A 24,774-nucleotide genomic window follows, 5' to 3' on the forward strand; every position below is an offset into this window, starting at 1 on the left:
TAACTCACTCAGCCTGTGGCATTTTGTTCTGGCATGTCTAGAAAACTAATATACTAGCCATGTACGGTCTAGAAATTACATTAAGAAAACAATTCTATCACATCCAAGAGGATAAAAATCTTGAGAATAAATATAACAATAGAAGTGCAAGGTTGGTACACTGAAAACTACAAAACAATTTTGAAAGAAATTTTAAAAGGCCTACTTAAATAGAAAGGTATTCCATATAAATGGATTGAAATATTCAATCTATATCTAAAATTTCATATAGTAAAGGTAAGAGAGGAAATTTAAATTTTAAAAAGAGAAGAAATGAAAACAAGAGGAAAGCAAGATAAGGAAAGGAAATACAGAAGAAGCTATCAAGACCGATATTAGTCCTGGCTGTGCCCTGTGGTACCAAGCACTCCAGCAGTTAACATGAGCCCCATGGTCTGTGCCTGGAGCCCAAAGGCTCTGCAGAAGCACAATTTCTGCCGGGGCTGATAAAGTTAGGGAACATAAAGTCTGTCCAGAAAGTATCCATTCATGTAATATGAAAAATAGAGACATTTATTGAAAAAGATACAAGATACAGGAAACATTGTACAAAAGACAACGATCTCTCAGTCCCTTTCAAAGTAGGCACCTTGAGCCCTCACACAGTTTTCCAAATTGCTGTCAACTGCCCTGTCATATTTTCCTGAATCTCATCAACGGTCTGAAATCTCTTCCCTTTCAAAAGTGTTTTAGGAAAAGCCATAAGTCACAGGGCACTGAATCTGGGCTGTAGGGGGGGTGAGTCACCTGGATGATTTGACGTTTCACCAGAAATCTCTGCAGAAGATGTGATGCATGAGCCAGCGCCATGTTGTGATGAAGCTGCCAATCACCAGTTGCCCATAGCTGTGGCCTTCTGAATCATCCAAATAGTTTCCACGGAGGAATGTTCCAGCCTAATGCAAAATCTGATGCAGATTCATTGCTCTATTCACTCAGTCACTTTGAATGCGATGTCCACACAATACTCGTGCTCACTCAATGGTGTCTACTGCTCCCACTGACTAGTACAGTGAAGTCATCATTGTTTACACACACACATTCCCATTCACTCTCCTTGGATGCCATGTTACCTCGATGTTACACAAATAGTTCTCATTATATTAACAATGGTTGGACTTTCGGGACAGATGTCGGTATTTCCTGTGATTCAGACATTTTTATCAGTTCAGAAAAATCTGGATGGGATAAAAGGCTGATAATAATGTCCACAGCAATCAGCATTTTCATAACTTTTCATGTGCTCCATTATTAGGCATTGTGCAACATATTCTTTAACATGTTTATTTTATTAATTCACAAAGGGCTTGCCGAGCACTTGCCCATTTTCCTTTCTTACAGAATGTAGGATTTGAATTTATCTTTGAGTATAGTTGAGGGATAAGGTCTATGTTTCTCCTACACATTGTTACTACTTTTAAAGAGTATACTGTTCCATTTTAATAATTTTTTTTCTACTAGTTTGTGTAGCACTTTTTGTATTTTGCTGTATACTGGTCAAAACACCCTTTAGCTTATTAAGATTTAAAAAGAAGATAGTATAAAAATATGCCATTTTAAAGGAATCTATTATTTTTTCATGAATGAACCAAATATAATTTTAGTGTTAATTTCACCTACATGGTAAATGTAGCATTGATATGAGAATAAAAAGTATTACATATTCTTGCATGTTAAATGTTCTCATATAAAAGTGATGTTAGCTGTTAGGTGAATTTTAAAAAATGCTTATTTGATTCAAAACATTCTATTGATAAAATTTTTACTTAAAACTTCAAAAGAGCAAAAAACTAAAATATCCATAAACAATACACTGTATTTAATTATCGCGGATTTTTCACTATATTGCAGGATTTTGTGGTACTGTATATGTATGTTGTTAAAGTTACGTAGGTTTAAGAGTGTAGAATATGTTTAAGAACATAAGTTGTGTTTATAAAAGTGTGGAAAAGGTTAATAAGGGAGTGGGAAAGGTTAATAAGGGACTGGGAACAGTTTATAAGTGTGTGGGAAGGGTTTATAAAGCCTTAATATATATATAAATACTAAAATAAATGTAAGGTTCCTACTTCGTGGATTTTCACCTATCATGGAGGGGTGGGGTCTAGAATGTAATACCCACAATAAGTGAGGGAATACTGTAATGAAATCCCAGTTGATTCTGAGAGTAGAAGTCAGCCAAAATGAACAAATGAGTCTTGTAATTGCATACCAGAGGTCAAAGATCAGCCCTATGAAATGAAGAGGGAGAGGAAATACCATAGACCTACAAGAAAAGGTCATAATATTAGTTTTGGACTGAATTAAAGCAACCCACTAATAGCAATTTCCCCTTATCTGACAGTACCTGTAGAAAGTTTTAACAAATCCCATTAAGATGGACAAAGCTACTTCCTAAAATGATAATAATAATAATAACAATAATAAAGATTACAATTAATACTAAGCACTCCACAGCTTGTTTTGCATCTCAATTTTTTCCCCAGGTGAGTATAATGAGTATCCCATTAGCCAAGTTTCAATTTAGGTCAGGTCCTTAGAAACACAGCAATATGAGAGTGATGAAATGGGTAATTGTAATTACCTTTATAGAGATAATACTGCATTTATAATGTTTAGAAACCTCTGCGAAAATTTGTGTAGATAAGGGTTGCAAACAGCTTTGAGATCTGTACAGACATTAGCTCATATGCTAATGTCTACCTAAAATTCTATGTAGTTGAAAATGATTCTGAGATATGATCTGAAGATCATGTAGAGCGAGTGTTTTGTGAATTCCACATCTTTGTCATGGACAAAGAACTCAAGTGGTACTCTTGTGATTTCTGATTCATTTGTTCATTGAAAGGTTGGTTAAATTAAACCAGTGGGTTAAAAAAAACCTCAGCAATTCAGTTCCTGTAACTATAGTAAAATAGAAACAGACCTCACTCATTATAACACTTCTAACAAGTCAGATGGAAGATGAAAATTTTTCCATAAAGAAATCTTAATTTCTCTCCATGAAATTGAAATAGACAATTCTGTGGTAAAATATATTGGCAAACTCAAATCATTTAGGCCACAGTTACATTTATGCTACTTTTAATTAGCTAGGGTTATTTGAGTAATCAACTCCATTTCACTCTGAACTTATTGTCTTAAATACATTTCAATTATTGGTTGCTTGCTATAATATAAAGAAAAAATATGATTGATTTTGCTCATCTTCATCTTCTGTCATACTCATTTTTTAAGAGGTCAGCTCTTCAGAATAAGATTAAGTTATGAGTAAAATGAAATAATTAAACAGCACCAGTGAGATAGATAAAACACATGCATAAAAGCCTCTCCAGACTCACTGTGAATTACTACCTGGTTCCCTTTCAATTTTGGGCATCAAATTTCCACTGAAGGTATATAGATAGCTTCAATCAGGAGGGCAAAGCATTGCTGACAACAAACAACAAGAAAAATAAACATGGCTAATTTGCACACATAATAATAAAGGAAGAAAGAAAATGATAAGAGGAAGTGGGGCCTTGTTTCTTCTCAGAGAAACAGGAGACACCCATTTTTCTACTGTGAAAGAGGGAAATACTCCAGACTAGAAGAAAAGATGCTTTCTTGAGATGGCTCCTGCTGGGTTCCTGTGAATTGCATGGAATGTTGTTTTAGGAAGTTTTCCACATAGATTCATGCAGACCAAAAAAAAAAAAAAAAAAAAAAAAAAATTCAACATCAATTAAATACAACCACATTTTGATAAGACTCAGTTTTCCAATTCAATGTTAAACAGATAGTGCCCTAGGTACTCTAACTTATATGTAATGTTACATATAAGTTAAAAATTCTTGTTTGAGCAGAAATTTAAAAAAAAACAAACAAACAAACAGTTTTCCTATGTATATTGAGGAGGAAGAAATGATGAACCTGCTGGGAAAGCAAGGATCTTGGCATAATAAAAGTGTGTGTGCGTGACATCTCTCTCTCCCTCCCTCCCTCTCTCTCTCTTCATATATATATAATTTATATATCATTCTGAAAAATATATTTATTCTGAAATAAATAGCAAATTGAGTATTGAATTGTGGAAAACATGTTACATTACTGTTTTCCATCTCACCAGCTAAGTGACCATAAGAGAACCATTCTTTCAGCATCAAAGTAGGTAAGTGCTAATTGATGGAATCTATAAACTCCTCGGAGCACGGAACAGAGGGGGACAAGAATAGACTAACAGGACCTTTTGCCCATAGAACACTGAAGTGAAATCTCCATTTGATCTAGGACTTTATCTCTCCCCTCCCCTCTGTCTTAAGATACGTAAAGTCATGTACTTTTTTCCAGGCACTGATCTCAATTCTTTAAGTCTGCAGTATTAACTCATTTAATTCAATACAACACCTATAAGGGCGTTACTACAATTCTGCCCATTTGATGACTGGGGAACTTAGGCACCAAGGGATTAAAGAAATTGCTCAAAGTCATATAGCTATTTAGTGGGAGAGGTGAAATTCCAGCCCCTTCTGGTTATAGAATCTGTACTTTTAACCAATATGCTTTGCTTTCTTTCTTTGTGTTTATCCCGTTAAAATGATGTTAACTGCAAAATAAGATGTAAACTAATGAGAGGGGGTGGAAAGGGTTAACGCTAAAGCACATCCGCGAGCTTGAAAAAACAAAAAAGAAACTGCAGAGTGAAAGCCAGTTAAAGCCCCCGCAGGATGACAGTCAATGGGCCTCCTGTTTCTTGAACCTCTGGCTTTCGCTCGGGGTTACCCTTTACAAAGCAGCTGTGGCGGGTGGACCACGCTGCCGCGCGCCTCCTACTTCCACTCTCCTCTCGGGTCTGGGGTCCAAAGGGGATTCATCGGGTTAGGAACAGACGCGCTCTGGTTTGCTTTCCTCACACTTCAGCCACTGCCACTCACCCCCTCCCGGAAGAGAACTGTAATTAACCCTTTAGCGTCATGGAAGCACCCCTTCGGTGGGCCGCGACTCCCCTTAGTGGGGTGCAAGAGGCGACCTTGGGGCCAGGTGGGTACCGGCGCCGCTGGGTCGAGGGCGGGCGCGGTGCAGGGATGGCGCCCAGTGGGCGCCGAGCTGCCTCCCATCACTCCGCTCCTGGTTCGCCTTTCTCACTGCCTCTCCCAGAGCGCGGGGCTGGAGTTGCCCTTTCACTACCCCTTGCACTGCTCCCTGGGTTTAATCTCTAGGCGACTTCTCAGCCAGCCCCGAGGAAAGTGCAGCCATTGTACAGGTCGGGTCTAGCTGCGGGTTTCGGAGAGGAAGGTGGGAGAAGGCTGGAGGAGCGAGGGGGAGGGAAGAGAAAGGAGGGAGGAGGGTGCAGCGGCCGATCTGGCAAATTGCGAGCTGCCTTTCCTCCCCAAAGTGTGGAGCCCGAGCGCGAGGGAGCTCGGCGGCGCCTCCTCCGCCAGCAAACTCCAGGGTTCAGCTGGGCTTGGGGCCACCTCTCCCTGAGCCAGGAGGAACCCTTTCCCAATAGGTTTCACCCTGACTTTTTTCCCACCCATTTCTTTTCCCTCTTCCTTTTTTTTTTTTTTTTTTTTTTTTTTTTTTTTTTTTTAACATTTTTTACCCCCTGGCTTTGGACCTCAGACTGCTACAGCCTGAGCCTTCAGAGGCTCAGCTCTTTGGGGCTTTCCATCCCTCCGGCTGCGAGAAAGGACGCGCGCCCGGCATCGGGAGGAGAAAGAAGAAAAACTTGTCGGAGGGGTTTCGCCAGTCCACAGTAACCCCTTCCCGCAAACCCAAACCTCCCTCTGGGCCATCCCAAGACTGAGGAAAGTTGCTTCCGAGCCTACTGCTCTCTTGGATTTGAAGGAGGCACCCGGGCTGGCTGTGGAATTAGATCTGTTTTGAACCCAGTGGAGCGCATCACTGGGGCTCTGAAGGCACCCGGGCGGCGCTGCCTGTGCGGAAGCAAGAGTTTGAGAGCCCCGGTTGCAAGTGGTCTTTGCTCCCCGCGATTGTTTTGTGTCTAGGGTGAAGGCTCTGCGTGTTGTGGCGAGTTGCGAAGAGAGACCCGGAGGTCCGGAGAGACTGCGCTACCCCTTGTACTCCCTTCCTCTTCCAGGCTGCCGGGTGTGAAATCCCAGCGAAATATACCGAGGCCTCCTGGTACTGCCAAGACCTGTCCGCTGCCTTAAGCCCTGCCGTCCCCATTCCCACTGGGAGCCCAGGGCGTCAGGGAAGGACTGGCGGGTAGGAGGGAGGTCGCGGCGGCGGCATGGCGAGGTTCCCGAGGGCCGACCTGGCCGCTGCAGGAGTTGTGTTACTTTGCCACTTTTTAATGGACCGGTTTCAGTTCGTTGAAGGGGAGCCTGGAAACCGAATCAATGGTAAGATGCACTTTCGCTTGTTGATTTTGTGCTCAGCTGAGGACCTCTCTGATAACCCCGTTCTCAACCCACCCCCTCCTCATCCATCTGCCCTTGGGAAAGTTATTTCATTTGCTTTTCGGGTAAATTTGGGCTTCCCAAATGGGGAGAATAGGGTTGGCTAACGAAGCATGGAGGAGCTTGGGTGTTTTCTTGGGAATTCGGGCTTGCTTCACCTGAGCTCCAAGGAGTAGTACCGACTCCCTCCGGTCGCCAGAGAGGATTCTGGTTTAAGAGCAAACCTTCTGTGGATACTTCGCCCGGGAGCTACCATCCCGGGGCTATCTCGTCCCCCGCTCCTCTTTCCCAGCTACTGGGATAAACAGCGAGTGCGTGATGGGGACTGGGTGGGAGACGTGGTGGCATCCGGGATTGCGGGGCTTCTGTCAACTGGAGAAAATTACCAGTGGCCTCACCTTTCTCCTCTAGGCAATCCCCACCTTAGCTCCCTTTCTCTGTCCAGGGCTGAGTGGGTGCTTAGAAGTGGGGCGGGGCGCAGAGGAGCGTGTAAGTGGCAGAGGTGGGGCAGGCTTGGATTTGTAGACCCGACCCTTGGAGTCGTTGGCCTCTGATGGCCGGCTTCGTAGACAGGCCTAAAGGTGTCGGGGTTCCTCCGAGTGCCCCCGCGCGCAGCCCGGGCCTCCGCATTGGGAGCGCCTCCTGCTCGGGCCGTTGCTCCAACCAGGTGTGCGGGCAGCCGGGAGCCGCGCCCCCGGCGCCAGCGCGGAGTCCGCGAAGCCGCTGTCCGCCCGCCTCCAGCTGGCTCCTCCGGGCGAGGCGCTGATGAGCCCGAGGTCCCGCTGCCTCCCGGGACCCTGCCCGCTGCCAACCCGTGCCTGCCTCCCATTTCTACCCTTCGGAAGAAAGTGAAGAAACAGGCAGAGAGACCTTGGCAGAAATTTGTGAACTGGAGTGAATTTCTAGAGGAGGTGAAAAGAGAAAAAACAAACATAAAACACAAGGAGACATTTCTGTTTAGAATAATGAGGTTATATTTTAATTCTGAGGGCAAGGTGTGGTGGTGGTAAGTGATTTCTCCGGAAGTACACGAGTGTCCGAAAATGTCAAACACGTGAGTGACAGATGGACGACAGCTAGGGAGGGCACCTGGGGATTCCAGGTGAAGTGAATCTTGAAGGAAGTCCGTGAATGAAATTTTACAAGCTGAAACCTAGAAGACAGCCCAAACACTGTCTGCCCCAGGTGTAAATTCTTCGGGAAAGCACAGATTCCTGATTGGGGGTGGGGGGAGGTGCCTGTATTGGGAGCGCATGGGCAACATGACACCACTCTTAAGACTGAATAAAATGCAAATTTCCTGTATGTTGACTTGTCTTTGTCCCATGTAATTTTTCTCCATACATGGACATAGGTCGTGCTTCAATAGGTAATTATTTAGATCAGTAGATCATGCCTTCTGTGTACTTCTCTGATACATTCTATTGGTTAAAAAAAAAAAAATAAGACTTAACCCCTCCAGGAAGCAACACATTTATTTTAAAAGGTGCAACAGTCATTTTCATGGACATATTCATGGAATAAATAAATGCTTGAAGAATGTGAGCAATTTAATTCATCTCAGAGGGGTGGTGTGTGCCAAACTGCAGCCACAGTTATTTGAAAACTTTGGCACCGGGTGTAAATAATGCATTACAGTAAAAAAAGAAAGGTCAGCAAATATTTATTTTTTTCTGAAGATTTTCATTAATACTATATTATTCTGGAAAGAATATATACAATAAATTTACTATTCTAAGTTATTAAATTGAGGATGAAATTCATTTCACTCTAAAATTGGTCAGATAATTAAAAGCCTTTGGTATGGGAAATATAAAATTCTTAAATTGTTCAACATAAATGTACAGTTATCATAAACTAACTTAATATTTCTGGTGGAAAACTACTCTAGAAACCCATATATTTATAGGATTGAGTAAAAAGGGAATAATTTTATATTTCTTGACAAATTTATTTGGAGATTTATTCACACTGAAGTGGTCTGGATATCAGTCTACATACAGTTTTATGACATAATCCTGGAATTAACGGGTTCGCCTACTGAATATATAAAATATAGCAATGAAATGGAAGAAAAATACAGCTTCTTTTGTAAAGTAGTCTAGCTAAAAGTTCAACACAGTAAATAAAAAAGGTCCAACAGTGTTGGAACTTGGCATGTAGTAATCAGGACTTTTATTACAGACATTTTGGCACAGGGAGAAAATCTGATTTCATAACAGGGAGATTTTATTATGCATTACTTTAGCAATACTGCAGTTGATTTTATTGCCACCAGAGGGCAGAGAAACTGCTGTTTTCTTCTATTCTCATCTTTCTCAAATCTGTGATTAATGATCCTCAAGATTTTGTTTTTCCTATTTACAATACATTTTCTAGTATTTCAGCTTTTATTAATGGGTGATAATTTAATGAGTTTATTATATTTTTGTTTTATTGAAATTAAATATTAATTTATTCAACGTCATACATGTAAAAAAACCTACACTCTGAATACATTCTTGTGGTATAATAAGTCCACTGAAAACACAAAATACCCTCTTTTGCATTGTTGGAGATTATTTAAAACTAACTGTGGCATTACCAAGACTATAATTTGAAAATACCTTTTTCATTAAAAGTTCATTATTATATAGTTTAATTTTAGGATTGAATGCACTTTATGCATATCTGGAAAGTATTTCCTCATACTAAATAGTATATCTCAACACCAATAGAGAAAAATAAGCTTAGGATAATTCTAAATTTTATAAATCTCAAATAACCTCAATATTAATATACACTCATTTTTACACAATAAAGTTATTGAAAAACAGTTTAGAAGCAATGTCAAAGGAGAACGTTGTCTTAATATCTTGGGAAATTCTAAAACTTAAGTGAGGAAAAAAGGCCTAAAATATGTATTTAGAATTTGATCTGATTATTCCTCTTAAATGTGACTTAATGCAACAAGAAAGTTCATTACCATGAACTTTCAGAGAGATCAAAACTAGTTTAGGACCCAAGAGAATTTTAACTTTAAAAAATTTTTAATACTGTTATGTTCAGTACTGTTACGAACAGTTTATTTTAGCAGACTATTTACATTTATTTAGTAGTTTCTCCAGTTTGGATATTTTTCTATTCTCCTTTCATTGAAATTACAAAACTTAGTTTGAAATAGTACTAATTTTGGAGTTATGAGAATATCTCTGTTGAGACAAACTGTCACTAGTATAATATTTTTAACTGTTTGTATATATGCCTCAGACAGATATAGCCCATTACTTGTGATTGCATATAAAAAAATTTAAAATGTGAAATGTGAGAGTCTTTTTCCTTTGGAGAATAGATACAAATTGAAGCCTGAGGTTGGGCAAGTTTGGATTGCCACATCAGTGTGATCTAGAACATTCTGTCACGGAGAAGGTTTTAGGTCATGGATGTCTGCATAGAGGTTTTGAATTATTATAATTAGGACAGTGCATTTGTGAAGTCTGATCTTTAGAAACAGTTTTTTATCAAAGACAATGTGCTTGAGTAAAGATATTAGAAGATACACATTTGCTCTAAACAGGTTTCTTTGCAAGAATCATGCTTTCATGTAGAGAGGTGGATAATCTTTTCATTTAGTTTTGTCTCAGTTTTTGCTTTTTGAAAGATACCCTCTATGGTAGACAGAGTATGTTTATAAAGATTAATGAATTGATCAATAACTATGATCATGAAACCTAAAGTCTTGAGCCATTTGCTTTAAATACAGTTTCTTCAGCATGGCCTCCAAGCACGTGTTCTCTCACTACTTTACCACCTCTCTTTCCTCTGTATGTTTTTTAACACTAATCAAATGTGGCTTCTTGATGCTCCATGAGTATGTACCATGTGTTATTAGCTCTTTGTCATTCTTCCTGCTCTTCCATCCCTAATCCATCTCCAACCATCCTCTAATTTTTCTTACAGTCTTCTTGCTAGAGACACCCTTTACAAAAGAATGTGATGTTTTAGAACCCATAGAAAACTCGGCCTCATTTAAAGCAGTTGTTTGCTTGATATTGTAGGAGTATTTTTCCTTCCCATTTTTGCATGTCTTTCATATATATTTTTAGATCACATTACACGTTCTTGAGGTCATAGTCAATGGCATTCATTTCTGAATCCCCTGTCGCATCTACCACATAGGCATGCAATGAACAGTTGTCAAACTGAGTGGAATTATAGTTCAAGCTGTACTGTTGACTTGAAGGTCACCTTGGGAGATGTTTTTCTACTTCTTACTCTATCACTTTTTTCATCAATAAGCTGGAAATGAATATATAAAAGGGCTTCATAGAATAATAGTTTAAAATGAGAGAATCTGATCTAGAGGTCTGCCCAATTGTTATAATGTATCTGGTGGATGATATTTACACTAAACTTTCTGTTACTATATAGATAACTTCTGAAAAGTTTATTCCACTATTCTACTACCCTTCTGGTTTCTGACTGAATTTTCACCCATGTTCTTAATCTCGTACCTTAAAATATAGTGTATTTGTGTGTGTGTGTGTTTGTATGAAAACGTATATGTATATGTGCATTATATATATAGCAGTGGTGTAGTTTCAGTGGAGATAACACTTTAAATAACTCTAGTTCTTTGTGAAATCACTTTAGAACTGAACTGGGCTTGGGCCTCTTGCCATTAACCTATATGGATGAAAGCTTTAAAAACAGTCTCATAAAACTTATATTGGCATGGTGGGCGGTATTGTGCAATGTACAGAATGTATAGCACAGTGTCTGCTCCCTGAGTGGCAGAGAGAGAAAGAGAAAGAGAAAGAGGCAAGGGAAAAAGGGGAGAGAGAGCAAGAGATAATATCTTGAGTCTTAAAAACAGAAATAACAGACATAGTTTTTCTTCTGAATGGGTTTGTTTGTATTTGTTTGCATCTTCTGGACATTATGAGTTGTGACCAATGCATTGCCTTTTAAATTTTGGTTTCGTTAAAGCTCAGCACAATTAATGGGCCCACCTCCAAGTATGTAAATATTTTATGTATATGAGACAAGGAATAGTAAATAAAAGGTAATAGTTATAATATATTAGGTTAGATATTACTAAATTGCTCTTTGGCTTTCTTTTAATCTGACTAATTCCAGCCCTTTTCCTTCATTCTGAGCACATTTTCTCAAAGCTTTAATTATCTCCTTACAGCCTCCACTCTGAGAAGTCTTTCTTCACTGAGGTCTGCACAGCATGTTTCCCCTCACCATCCCCCAGACAATGATTCTGTTCAGCTGAGGAGGTTACTGCACAATGGCAGACTAAGTAGTGATGCTTTTAAGATAGTTTCTCCCACTACTTTTTGAGTCAGGTGTTGCTCGGCCAAATTGACAGAATGATATCTGAGGAAAGAATAGAATATAAAATATTCTATGTTGTGTCACAGCCACTTTGAACCTGTTTCATACTTGTTCTTTGGTTTGTTTTTATTTTGCCCTCTTCAGTTAAAAAGGTATGGAATACTCTGACTTGGGTATTTAAATAGAATTAGAGGGCTTGTCGGGCACCTGTTTGGAATTAGCATAGCCTATTAAAGATTGCAGATCTGAACGTGGGGTCAGAAACTGTGTGACCTTCCTTGAAATCCAGACTTTTAATGCCTTTCTCCAGAGGCCAGCCAAACAGATCTAAGAACTAGCAGCCCTTTTTCCCCTGTAAATTAAAATCAACTGACTTCACTCTTTCTGCTTCAGGCATTATGGTTGAGAATGGCCTCAGGTTTTGTCAAAGAGGGGATCATAAAGGCCAGGATGCAGAATGACTTTCATTTGACTTTTCTGGACTCATTAATTAGTTCCTCCCTCTTCTCCACCTATTATTTTCTACTTGTTCATTGGAAATATTTCCTAGAATCCATATTGCTCGAGATCTCATTGTGTAGATAAGGTGCTTAGCTCATTGAGGCTTTGAGAATATAGAGAATAGAAAGAATTAGCCCAATAGATAAACTTTATAAGAATCAAATATTTAAAAGTAAATTTTTTACATATTCTTTGGAGTGTTCAGTGATAGAAGTCTAAATAAAACTGATATGCTTTCTCTAAGCATGATGTTTGGTAAGTAGCCTAGATTTATTTATATTATTATAAAGTATTCTTTGGTCCAGTTGGGATATGGAACACTCAACATACAATGACGTTTTTGAGTATTAATATTTTTTGTGTGTTTATATGAGGGGGGACCCCCAAAATGGAATTTATTTATAAAAAATTGTATATTCCTATATGTTTAAACTGTAGTCACCTTCCAAGTACTCTCCGTTTTACGCAATACACCTACTGAGATTTTTTTCTACTACTCAGAACAGTTTTTGAACTCATCAATTTTGATGCCTTTTAGTGCTTCTGCCGCTTTTCATTTCACCTCTTCCACATCTGCAAAACGTTTCCCTTTGAGGAAGGACTTTTTACATCTGGGAAACAAACAAAAAAACTGTTGCTCAGGGTGAGATCTGGAGAACTGATGAACGAAAAAGGGCAAAGCACAGGAGTCATGCCACTTTGGGTCAAAAACTGCGAAACACTCAGTGAGGTGTGGGCAGGGGTACTCCTAAACACCACCCATCATGATGAAATGGGGAAACGCATTGAGTCTTCAAAAAAATTCACTGAAGCTGAATGCAGCTTCTCACATCACCAGCTGGTACTCTGATACAGATGAGTTCCTGTGTTCCTAGAACACTCACCTTGCAGGGAGCCTGTACAGCAAGAGGCCTGCCCTCCAGGAGATAATTCTGGGATGGTTTTTTTGTTTCTGTTTTTGTTTTTTTGTTCCCCTTCATATATATTTGTTATTTGTGGTAGTGTCCATCGTTTTCCCTCTGAAACCATAATCTCTCCTCCAATAAAATATTTATTTTCTTAAGCCCTAAACAGGGAGTAATATTGGCAGAATATGTAATTTTAGAGTATAAAATTCATAAATAATAATAATGATTTTTAAGATGTGAAATAGTCTTGAAGATGTATTCAGGTATGGCTCATGCTCAATTATATGTCTTTGCTTAATTCTCTCCAAGATACAAACTTAGTCTGTAGTTATCACTGACGGTGAAACTGATTATTTAAGCAGTATATATTGTTTTCATTTGTTTGATCAAAAGCAACTGAGCTTACTGTAGACAGAGCTGGGAGCAAGTCCAATATATCTGACTTCTTTCGGCTGTCCCATCTCCTTTTGCTACCCATTTACTTCAGTACATTGAGAAAGGTATATACACAAATCGCATTAATGTAATATGTGTTCTAAAATATTCATAAAACAGCAAATGTGAGATGACTTTTAGTATACTGAAACATATTCTCAGTGTGTATGGGTTCTTGCTATTTAAAGCAATCCTGTCCTAAGCTTTGACTAAAAAATAATTAGCCTCAATTATTTTTCTAGTCCATTCTTTTATGTTTGAAATTAGCTATACTGCATGCATAGTTATTTCAAGAGTTATATCATTTGATATTAGCTACTTTAATTCTATTTAGTATATGTATAGCTCCTGGAAATAATACACTTTTGAATGTTTTTTGACAATTTAGACATTTTAGTAGATAATTTACTTATTAATCTTAAGTTACTAGTTGCTAATTTTTTACATGACATATTGATCTATTTTTAGAATTCTAATTGCAATTTTTCACAATTTGCTATATTCTAAGAAACAAACACTGAACTAAAAGACATATTGTTGTGTATTTGCATTTTTGTTTTCTGATTCGTGTTTGGAGTGGGAATAGAAAGAGCCATTGGAGTTTTTTTGTCACACAACAACATTTTAAAGTATATTTTAACACCTATCTGAAAACTCTGGATACTCTGTAAAAATGAAGTTGTCTTGTAATAGTTTTAAAAAAATGCCATTTTACATTTTAGTTTGATTGAAAACATTCCTGCTATATTACAAAGATACCACTTGAGGTTTTATTTCCGATGCTTATTTAAAATCAGGATATTACATATCTTGTGGGATATACCTGTGTATCTGTTTTGATTAAAAATTTAGATTTTAAAATTTTACATATATTTAAAATGTTTATTTCTTTTAATCAAATTAAATTAATTTATGAAAGTTTTTCATTTGACATGAACTATATATAAAATTATTTCCTGTGTCAGAATATTGTAACATTTGTTATGGCAAGACTAGCAAAATACCGATAAAAATGTTACAGTTTTGGTTGAAGCTGTATTGTGTAATAATTCACATCACTTATTGTTTTGTACACGCGTATTACACGTACTTGTACTGGTCCTACTTTTCCCACAATTGATGTATTCCTCAGGTGGTTTATCCGATCTTCCATCAATGAAAAATTAGCACTGCTTGCACATGAGTTCTATGCCTATCCTTGCATATGTTTCTTCATATGCAGGAGATACTCACCTTCTATTTGGAGGTGGAATTCATAAGTTATTGGGCTTGTGAATGTTCTATAAAAAATAATTCCTGCTAGATCTTCCAGGATTAAGTGCTTCAAAGTTAAAGAGGGAAGGAGGAGGTTAAAACTGATCATTATCCTTTTGTGGCTATCACAATTTTAATGACTTTGTTTTATAATAAGTCTTTATATCTGGTGCGGCAAACCCATCCTCTTATGTTCTTGATTTTCAGAAGTGTCCTGACTATTCTAGAAGTTTCTTTGCTTTTCCATATCTGTTTTAGAATAAACGTTGCAGATATCACTAAAAAATTCTGTTGGGCTTTCAATTTGAAGTCACATTAAATCTCAGGGTCCTTTGGTAAAGGTTTCAATTTTGAAACCACTTGGAAACAATGTAATTTCTTTCCTGCAACAGAACAAGTGCCACAGTGCTTCCTAACAAATTGTTAATAATGGCTGTTTGGCAGTGACCTTTTTCAGTTGAAAGATGTCTCTAGATTGGGAGTTGGTGATGTTTTCCTGATCACGTCATAAAACTAACCATACATCTAATTGTTCCTTATGACATACAGAGGGATATCATTTGTTAATTAAAATGAACAACTCAACTAAGGGAAAGCAGGGCAATTTCTAACTTCGTGGGAACTACTACAGATGGGGGGTGAGTCCCAGGCAAATGCTACATGGAAATGACCAGCATAGGAGTTGCACATAAGACTTAAAGTTTGCTGCTTTATGAGAAATGGCCTGGTGAGAAGAGCAAAATCTCCTGGATTTAGGATTCTTCTTAATGTTCAGCTAATTAATATCAATTCCATGACAGACTTACCTTAAAAAGAGTACACTACCAATTGCTACCAGTTAAAGATAATAGGTTTTATTTAGACTCCAGGCATTTATCAATTAGTGGATTATAATTTGCTTGATTTGAAAACCCTAACTTGACCTCCAGCTCAGCACAGTTTATGACTGGTTATTGCTCTGAACTCACACATACTGATCAGCATATTTTTAAATCAGGAGTAGATGCACAGGCTGGGCAGTCTGTTTTATTTCTCTGTTATTTAGCCTTCATTATCTTTTTAACATCTGTTGTTGATTTCAGATATTTTTAAAAACAAGCATGATTCAAAGTCATTTTGCAGATGATAGTTTCATTGTCTGGACATTGCAAAACAGCTTTCCGTGGGCAGTGAGATTTGTGCAACCTCTGTTTTGTCAAGCGGTTTTTACAAGAGAGGTTTGTAAAATAGACCCAGCCAATAAGCTGATTTTTCTCAGACCAAGTACTGATGTTTGACTTTAGATAGCTTCTCTCCGCCCACCCCAGTCTCCTTATCCTGGCTCTGGCAGGCCATCAGCCTTTCCAGCCCGGTTTCCTTCAGTAGCTTCCCACCTAGCCTCGGCAAGTGCCCTGTCACAATCCATTCTTCATTCCACAGCCTGAAAGATCTTTCTGAAACGCAAATCTGGCTGTGTTATTCTTCTCTGAAACTGCCCTTCTGCCTTCCTGCTGTTCCCAGTTTCCCTCTGCAGGTTCAAACTCATCACTTCCTCCCCCTGCTCTCCCAGGTTTCCCACACATTATCTCCCCTCTGGAACTGCACATACCATTCACTCTTCTTGGAGCACCCTTTCCGCCTTTTCTGGCTTTGTCCATTGGGTCCAAGTTGCATCTTGAGCTTTGGCATATCAAATTATTTCCCAGTGTTTCTCTGCCAGCTGCAAGTCTGAGACAAGCCAGAGTGCACTCTACACACCCTTACCATATCACTTATCATCAATAGTGTAATTAGTCATGTGTGCACTGGTAATTAGTCCTAATCTGCCCAAGGGTAGAGGCCATATGTGACCAATCATCATTGCATCCCTAGCTCCAAGAATAGGAAACCATCTTTGAAAATTTGTTGAATGAAGCAGTCTTGTTAGTGTTTCACTAACAAGAGTTTTGTTTGTACTGTATTTCTGCATATTTCCTAAGATAAAACTCCTAAATTATAATTTCTTTAACATGATGGCTCAGATTTAAATACTAGTGATGAAAAAATATAAACAAACAGATTGACTTCAGAGTAAGGGAATTTGTCATATGCATTTGTGAAAAATTCATTTACAATGGTTTAGGAATAATCAGTTCATTGCTAAGCTACCAAAAACAGAGAGATCCTTTAATGATTGATAATGCAGCAACTTGAATAGTTTGATAAAACACTAAAATTGCTTACTTTCTAGGGAGAATTTCAAGTTAATTAACCATTGGTTTAATTAATTAATTAAAATTGGTTAATTCTCTGGAGAGAATTCCATAGTTAAAAGGATATATGGATAAACAATCAATGAAATAGAAATTAGAGATAAAACCATGAAATTTGTGTAAACAGCTTTCTAGGTGTCTCAAAGCTAAAGATGCAAACTGAGAAATACTAAGATTAGATATTTAAAAGATTACCAGATACAAATCATTGGGCAGCCTTTTAAACATTTTTGTTTTCAACCAGAGTCTAAAAGCTCCCAATACTGCACTCACTGATGTGAGTTACCTCTTTTCAAGGTCTTAAATGTGATCCACTTGCTGAAATTTACATTCATTTTGGCCAGAATCCTTATGTACTCAGCAACTTCTATTTGTTATTCGCCAGGCACATCTTTTTCACCTTTGTCTTTATTGTTTTTCTTGGAACATTCTCTAAAGTTCTTCCTCTATTCTGTACTACTTTTATGGTGTGAACCTCTGATATTTATCTGCCCAGTATCTCTGACCACCTTATTTTAGTAATAGCACTACCTCATCATTTGGGAATGTCCTCCTGCAGACTCTTCTTGTTCTTCTGGGCCTTTTATCATAGAGATTGCCTCCCCAGACAGTTCATCTTGTGTCTCAAAGGTGACTACTAGGTCTTATTTTTTTTTTTTTACCTAGGTCTTATTTTTTTTAATAAGACATAGTTCTCCATACATGGTAGGTTTTTAATTTAAATGTTGTTGACTTACATGTTGAATAAAGACCCACAAAGATATATTTCACTTCTATTTAATAAGTAGTCAATAATTTTTAAAAATGGGTGGGCTAAATTTATGCCTTTATTAGAAGTAAAATAGGCCCTTGTTGGTCAATTGGAAAACTAGATTTTATCTCTTATTTTTTATATGTAAATTGGGGACCACAGTATGTTACACATTTATGTGTGATGTGTGCTTAAAATATATGACATTCTCATATGATTTGAAATCCCTTCATAAGGTTCAGTTCATCTAATTTTCATATTACTTCAGCTGTTCATCCAACATGGTAAGTTCAGCTGGAAGATGTTTTTATTCATCAATTTAACTTCAGAATTCACTGTTTAGATTTTTTTAAAAACATGGTTTCTGTACTTAAGGAATGTGATCTTCAGGGGAACATGAACATGAACATAGCATGAATCTAGCGGGAGAACAATGACAAGCATGAGTATGTTGCAGGGACAAACCAATGCTCGTGGGAGCAGCAGAGCCAGTAGTGGGGTGGTGCGAAGGGCGTGGCAGTGTGGGAGTGGGGCAGACTCTCTATGGGAGATGGGATTAGACTGCCTCATTGTTTTGAAGGATGCTTCTGATGCTGGACAGGCCTGGGTCCCAATCTTGGCTCTGCTATTCACTAGCTGAGTGACCTTACACAAAATTATGAGCCCCTCAAACTTCAACTTTTTATCTGTAACACGGGAATACAGTTATTGATTTGCCCCATAGAATAACTGTAGTGAGAATGTTCTGTTCTCTGAAGTTTGGGTAGGGTAGCCGTAGAAATATAAGGAAGTGTGCAAGCAGTAAGTTAAGGGAAGGATGTAAACAAGAGTCGAGAAGCAAGACAGAGCAAGGCAAGGAGTTCTCTGCAAAATAGGGAACAGTCTGAGAAAGCTTTCATTAATAATTTGTAAATGTTAAAGATTGAGGTATCCATGTTTCAAACTGCCAGAGATAAAAAAACCACATCACCTTTGGTTTAGTAATCATGTGCAGTGGTACTGTTGTAGGGTTAGGAAAAATTAAGAGCAGTTAATGCTCCCGAGGGTCATGTGAGCATTAAGTGGCTTGCAGACGGCACCTCCAACAGGCTTTGACTTGCATGACTAGGTCGGGGAATTCAGAGCGTCACTCTTTTCCAGAATCCTCTCATCACTCAGTGATGGCCTCAGGCAAGCTTTAGATTTGAAGAACATTATTCTAGCAAAACATGCATTAAAAGAACACTCAAATAATTTCTTTTTAACGAACCCACATTGTGTATAATGAAGCAAAGCTCCCCCAAACAGATTTATTTTCTGTGCCTGAGCTGAGGATACAAAATTCTGCTGCATCATCTACTTTGACACAAGAAAATAATACTTTGACCTTATTAATATACTTGCTTCTTACGGTAAATAAACTGCCTTAAGAGATTACATAATATACTTGGGTAACAGGTTAACTCTCTTGGATGACGGTGCTCTGTTTATAAAGAGATCTAAAACGTTACCAGTGTTTTAGTGAATTTATCTGGAAAGATAAATGGTATATGTGTAAAAGTAAGACAGCTAGCTGTTCTAAGATTTCATCAGTGAATGAAAGATAAGGAAATGTCAAAGGAAGCAATAAATAAAAGTCTTTAAAAATCTATAACATTTCCTGAGCATTTCACATTTAGCATTTTATCCAGAACTGTATGGAGGCCTTCAGTGTTTTAGTTGAAGCCAGCCCTATATATATGGGCAGTGGAGGTGGGAGCATTCATAATGTTATTTGCGAGTGATGGAATAACTTCTCTTTCCCAAGACAAAGAAAGGTCTCAGCTACCACAGACAGATTTTGAACTCTCTCTGAAGGTAATAGATGGTCAATGACAGATACTTGTTAGCTGAATGACACTCAGATCTCTTAGAAAGGTCCCTCTAGTGTTGGTATGGAGAGATGATGGAAAGGGACTGACCTGGTGACAGAGCAGAGTTAGGGACTATTGGATGAATAAGGACAAGAAGTGGTAAAGGCTTCCAGTAAGGGGAGAAAGCCCAAGATTGTTCTCAAGTTTCCAGTACTTTAGGAAATAGAAAGCTTTAGACTTGCTAATAGAACATCCAGTAGAGATATCAACTCTACCAGGTGGTCTGGGATGAGCTCAAGATGTTGAATCATCAATGTTTAAATAGTGGTGGAAACCAGCCAAGAAGCATAAATAGATACAGAAGAAGAGAGGCTTAGGGTCAGAGTCCTAGTGACTCGGTCTGGGGAGGATAAGGGCAGGAGGTTCCAGGAAGGAGAATGAAGAGGAGCAACGTGGAAGGATGCAGGTCTGTAGGAGGAAAAGCAGATCATGAGACTTGACAAGGAGGGGTCATCTGAGATTTAGTATAAAGAGTGTTTTGGGTGCAGGAATGGGGGCCGCAGTGCCAGATTTCAAAAGGAGAGGTGCTGAGGGTGAAAAGAGAAAGTAGTGACATGAATGAAACTACAATCTTTAAAAAAAAGCCATGGCTGAGACAGAATAGGAAAGGAAGTAACTGGAGGGGAGCATAGGTGCAAGGGGGCATTTTGCTAGAGCAGGGGATTTGAGTCTCCTGCCTATAGGTATGGGGGAAACAGCCAGCAGAAGGATAGGCAGATTGGGAATATAACTAGGACATAAATGCATTAAACTGTGTTAGAATTGTCTTTGGGAAGATGATCACAGTTCTCCAAAAATGCAACCTGACTCGAGGAACCCTTTATTGTAAGAAAATTGCTGTGACATCTAATAAAACTTTAATTAAAGGCTTAGATGAAATCACGCTTATGAAACCTGAATCATTAAATCTGCGAAATCTCTCAAATATAATGAAGTATGTTTGAAAGAGAATTTTATCTTAAGTATCAGCAGGAAAAATGAACATTTTATTTATTTTATCAGTTAAGTTAGGGCTACAGAATGGGTGTAACATGATAAATAATACCTGCATTAGAAAAAATACTATTTAAAATAATTTGCTTCATTTCAGGCATTTTTTTAATTTTAAGCCAGCATCACACCATGAAGGAAAAGAGAATGATGACTTCAGTGCTCTTTTACCAATAGGGAGTCCAGGAATTAAAATAATAAACTGAGGGAGGAGTGTTGTTTTTACTCACTGTAATTTTATGACCGTTTTCAAGATGAATTTTTATACTGATTAAAACATAAAGCAGTGCCTGGCACATGGATCGTGCTTAGTAAATATTTGTAAGTTATGAGTTTTCTACCCTTTATTTGTATTGACGCAATGGAAATAAGGATCAATTTTCTTTAATATAAAATCATTGGAACTCTCTTCTCACTAATGAACTCTTATTAAAGAAGTATTTATTTCCTACCAATATTGACTTCAAGGTGAATTAGAGTTTTTATAAACAGTTTCTTTATAAAATTGTTAAGACCGTAAAAGGGCTGATTGTTGTCATTTGTAACATGCTACCCAGCAAGACATTCCTGACCAGCTTGAAGTTAAAAAAAAAACAAAACAAAACAAGTATCAGTCTTGTACAAGTTTGAAATTAAAAACAAGAACAAAAATTAAAACCAATAAACCCTTCTTACCTGTAGGTTATCTTTCAGGATAAATTAAAGTTTTTTCTCTTAGAAACTGGGAGATTACTCCTTGCCTTCAGTGTGTGTGTGTGTGTGTAGGAGGGAAGGTAATGAATCAATGGAGAGGAAGTAAAATATGAAAAATGACATGGCTTATGTCAAGATCTGATGATTTAACAATATTTATGGATGTACCATAAGGTAGTTACTTAGTTTGTGTGTTTGTAAATGATCTGTCCTATTTTAACTTTCTGATGCATTGCAAAGACCAAGACAACAGAATGCAAAATTAATAAATTTTGTTTTATTAGACAAGCAGAAATGATAATAGAGAATATAAATGTGCATCCATCTACAGTGATCATTCAGCTTGCAACTCAGTTCTTTAGGTCATTCATCACTGTTTGTCTGTGTAAATTGCTGTGTCATATGCTTTTCTGTTCACCGGAAGCACAAAGCTCTTGTTTATTTACTTAGTTGATTTCTTACTCACTTAAGACACTTAATATTTAACCTCACCAAATATTAGTAAAAAGTCACTATCAATAAAGCCACTTAATCTTCCCATTACTTGCATTTTGGTGAAACTAAAAGAAAAAAAATAGTTAAAATTCAGTGAACTTATGTAATTTCCTCTTAGTAAAATTTCCAGGTGTTTAGATTGTGTAATGTTTTATATATGTATAAAATAATGAATGCACCACAAATTTTGATATTTTACATATTATTTGTAATATAATGTTATCTTTGACCCTATAGTTTTTTCCAGCACGTAATAGTAAATACAACATTTGAAATTTGTAATAATGTGTATTTACATCCCAGTGAAAAAGACAAATCAGTGTGTTAGTCTCCTAAACTTAATGGAGGTTTGGAAACAATTTTTCAGAAGTGAAAGCTGAAGTGAACCCAAGTCAATTATTTAATTCTTTAGCAAAGACTGAAATACTGGACTGATAAAAACTGTTCAGTTGGTAGCTTCCATCTTCTAGCTTTTGTACTACCAAAAAGCCTTCTGTGAGGTCGTCTCACATTTCTTTGCCTTTTTCTGTGTTCCTGTGTGTTTTGTATGCACCTGTCTATCTGGTAATCAGTTGTACATTTTATTTTCTAATTGCTGCATTAGTTAAGTCTTGTCTCTTGGGTGATTGTTCATGTTTGCAGGGAGGAACTTGAGTCAATACTTGGGTACTGATCTACCTGTTTTGTACCTGAAAGATAAAGCACTTGGTTTTCTTCCCTTTCTAGCCATGGCATTCGTGGGGCAAGAGTTAACTGCAGATCTGACTTTTGATTTGGCTGCTGTTAGTTCCTTCTGATCGGCCTGTGATGGGCCCCATCCCACAAGTGCTGGGTCTGGATCATAGGTCAAAGCTGTGAGTGGTGCTGGTTGGAGTAGACACATGGGAGTCAGAGAGATGCATGTGCCTGTGAACTCAGCCCCACCACTTCTCTGGGCTGTCATTTGAGCACCTGCTTCACTGCTCTTAGTTACTTTCAATAATGCACCAAAGGGTTTTTGGAAGATTTAAATGAATACTGTATGCAGACCACTAGCTTTTGATGTACCTTACAACTACAATAACAATAGCACCTAATTTCATAAAGTTAGGATTTTTTTTTTTTTGTCAGCAGTTGAGGGAAATCCAACTTGAATTAGCTTAATCAAAGCAGAGAATTTGGAGAGAAACCTCACAAAGCCCGAGAAGAACACCGTGGCTGGGCCTCAGGGACAGCCGTGCCCTCCCTCTCCAACTGTCATTTCTGCAGCAGTCCGTGCTTCTGCTTGGTGGTCTGCATGGCAGGATGCAAAGTGAGTGTCATCTTCAGGCCTCAGCCACTCCGAAAGGGCTCAGCCTAGTACATTCCTGAAGTTCAAAAGTCCTGTCAAAGAACTTTTCTGTTTACCTGAGGACCATGGCACTGTGGCCAGGGGGCAGATTCCATTAAATATCACCTTTGTATGGTATAAATGAAAACATGGCATGCCCTTGTTTAAAGCCCTCCAGTTACTTTCCATTAAAATAAGTAGGCAGTCCAACCTCTTTTCCATGGCTTGAACACCCTTGTGAGCAGGTCCCTGCCTACTTGTTGGATCTCATTAGAAACCATGAGTATTTATTGTTCACTTATTCTCACACAGGATACACTTCCCTCTCTTGTTTCCTTCTTGTTCCTCAGGTCTCAGCTTAAATGTTGTCTCTTTGTAACAATCCTGCTGACTACTCATTAGACTGTAGCCATTCTGTGAAATTACCTTTTATCTACTTATATTTGTTTCTGTATTTTTCCACATATTATTCTCTGTGTTGTCAGGTCAGGGACCTGCTCTACTGTTTGTTACTAGATCCTTGAACTGTGGCTTGGCACACTCAAGAATCACAATCACTGTTCATTCCAGGAATGATCTGTTTTGCAAATAGGCAGACACAGCTAGGTGGGTCTCAGGTCAGCTCCATTCCCCAAAAGAAGGGAGGATGATGGGTAGGCAAAATGAAGATGCCACTTACATGGCAGTTTAAACTCTACAAAGCATTTTACCATATAATATCTTATTTGAACTCACTCCAACCCATTGACTTTTTCCCCATTTTTAAGTTATGGTAAATATGTATAACATAGAGTATACCATCATAACCACTTTAAGTGTACAGCTCAGTGGCATTAAATACAGTCGTGATGTGCAAACATCACCACCACTCGTCTGTCTCCATAACTCTTTTCATCTTGTTACATTGAAACTCTGTACCCATTAAACAATACTTCCCCATTTCCCACTTCCCCCCGCCCCTGGCACACACCATTCTCTTTTCTATATTTATGATTTTGACTACTCTTAAGTACCTCATATAAGTGGAATCATACATATTTGTATTTTTTTGAGACCAGCTTATTTCACTTAGCATGATAGCCTCAGGGTCTATTTCATGTTGTAACACATGTCAGAATTTCCTGTCTTTTTAAGGCCGAATAATGTTATATTGCATGCATGTACCATATTTTGCTTATCATTTATTCACTGATGTACACTTGAGTGACTTTCACATTTCAGTTATTGTGAATAATGCTGCCATGAACACTGAATTTTACCAATAAGAGAGAGAAAAAAAAAAGGAAAACCCTGGAGATGAAGGGACTTGTCTGAGATCACACAGATAGTGAGAACAGGTAATGAACCTGTGACTTCAGAATTCAAATTTGGTTTTCTTTCTGTTATGCAGAAAGAATTATGTAGTGAACTTTCTCTTTAACCTTTCCAGTTATTTGTACGTATGTGTGTTCTTCATCATAGCCAAGAAGTTCTTATTTTCTTGATTTCGTATATTCTTAGGTGAAGTTTATCTAATTTCTGCTGTATAAGTATTATAAAGCCAATAGCTTGTA

General features: G+C 38.0%; 1 protein-coding gene across 1 annotated transcript in view; it reads left to right on the plus strand.

Moving 5' to 3' along the window:
* Positions 1-5,577: 5,577 nt before the first annotated feature.
* PLXDC2 (plexin domain containing 2) overlaps positions 5,578-24,774 on the plus strand; it is a 420,883-nt gene continuing 401,686 nt past the window's right edge. The window contains exon 1 of the mRNA XM_090266575.1: positions 5,578-6,383. Coding sequence (XP_090122701.1) covers positions 6,272-6,383 — 112 coding nt within the window. The 5' untranslated portion in view covers positions 5,578-6,271. The remainder of the gene's footprint in view (positions 6,384-24,774) is intronic.

This window comes from Furipterus horrens, unplaced genomic scaffold (genome assembly GCF_987537825.1).
Source record: "Furipterus horrens unplaced genomic scaffold, mFurHor1.1.pri manual_scaffold_2, whole genome shotgun sequence".
In the NCBI taxonomy this organism is placed as follows: domain Eukaryota; kingdom Metazoa; phylum Chordata; class Mammalia; order Chiroptera; family Furipteridae; genus Furipterus; species Furipterus horrens.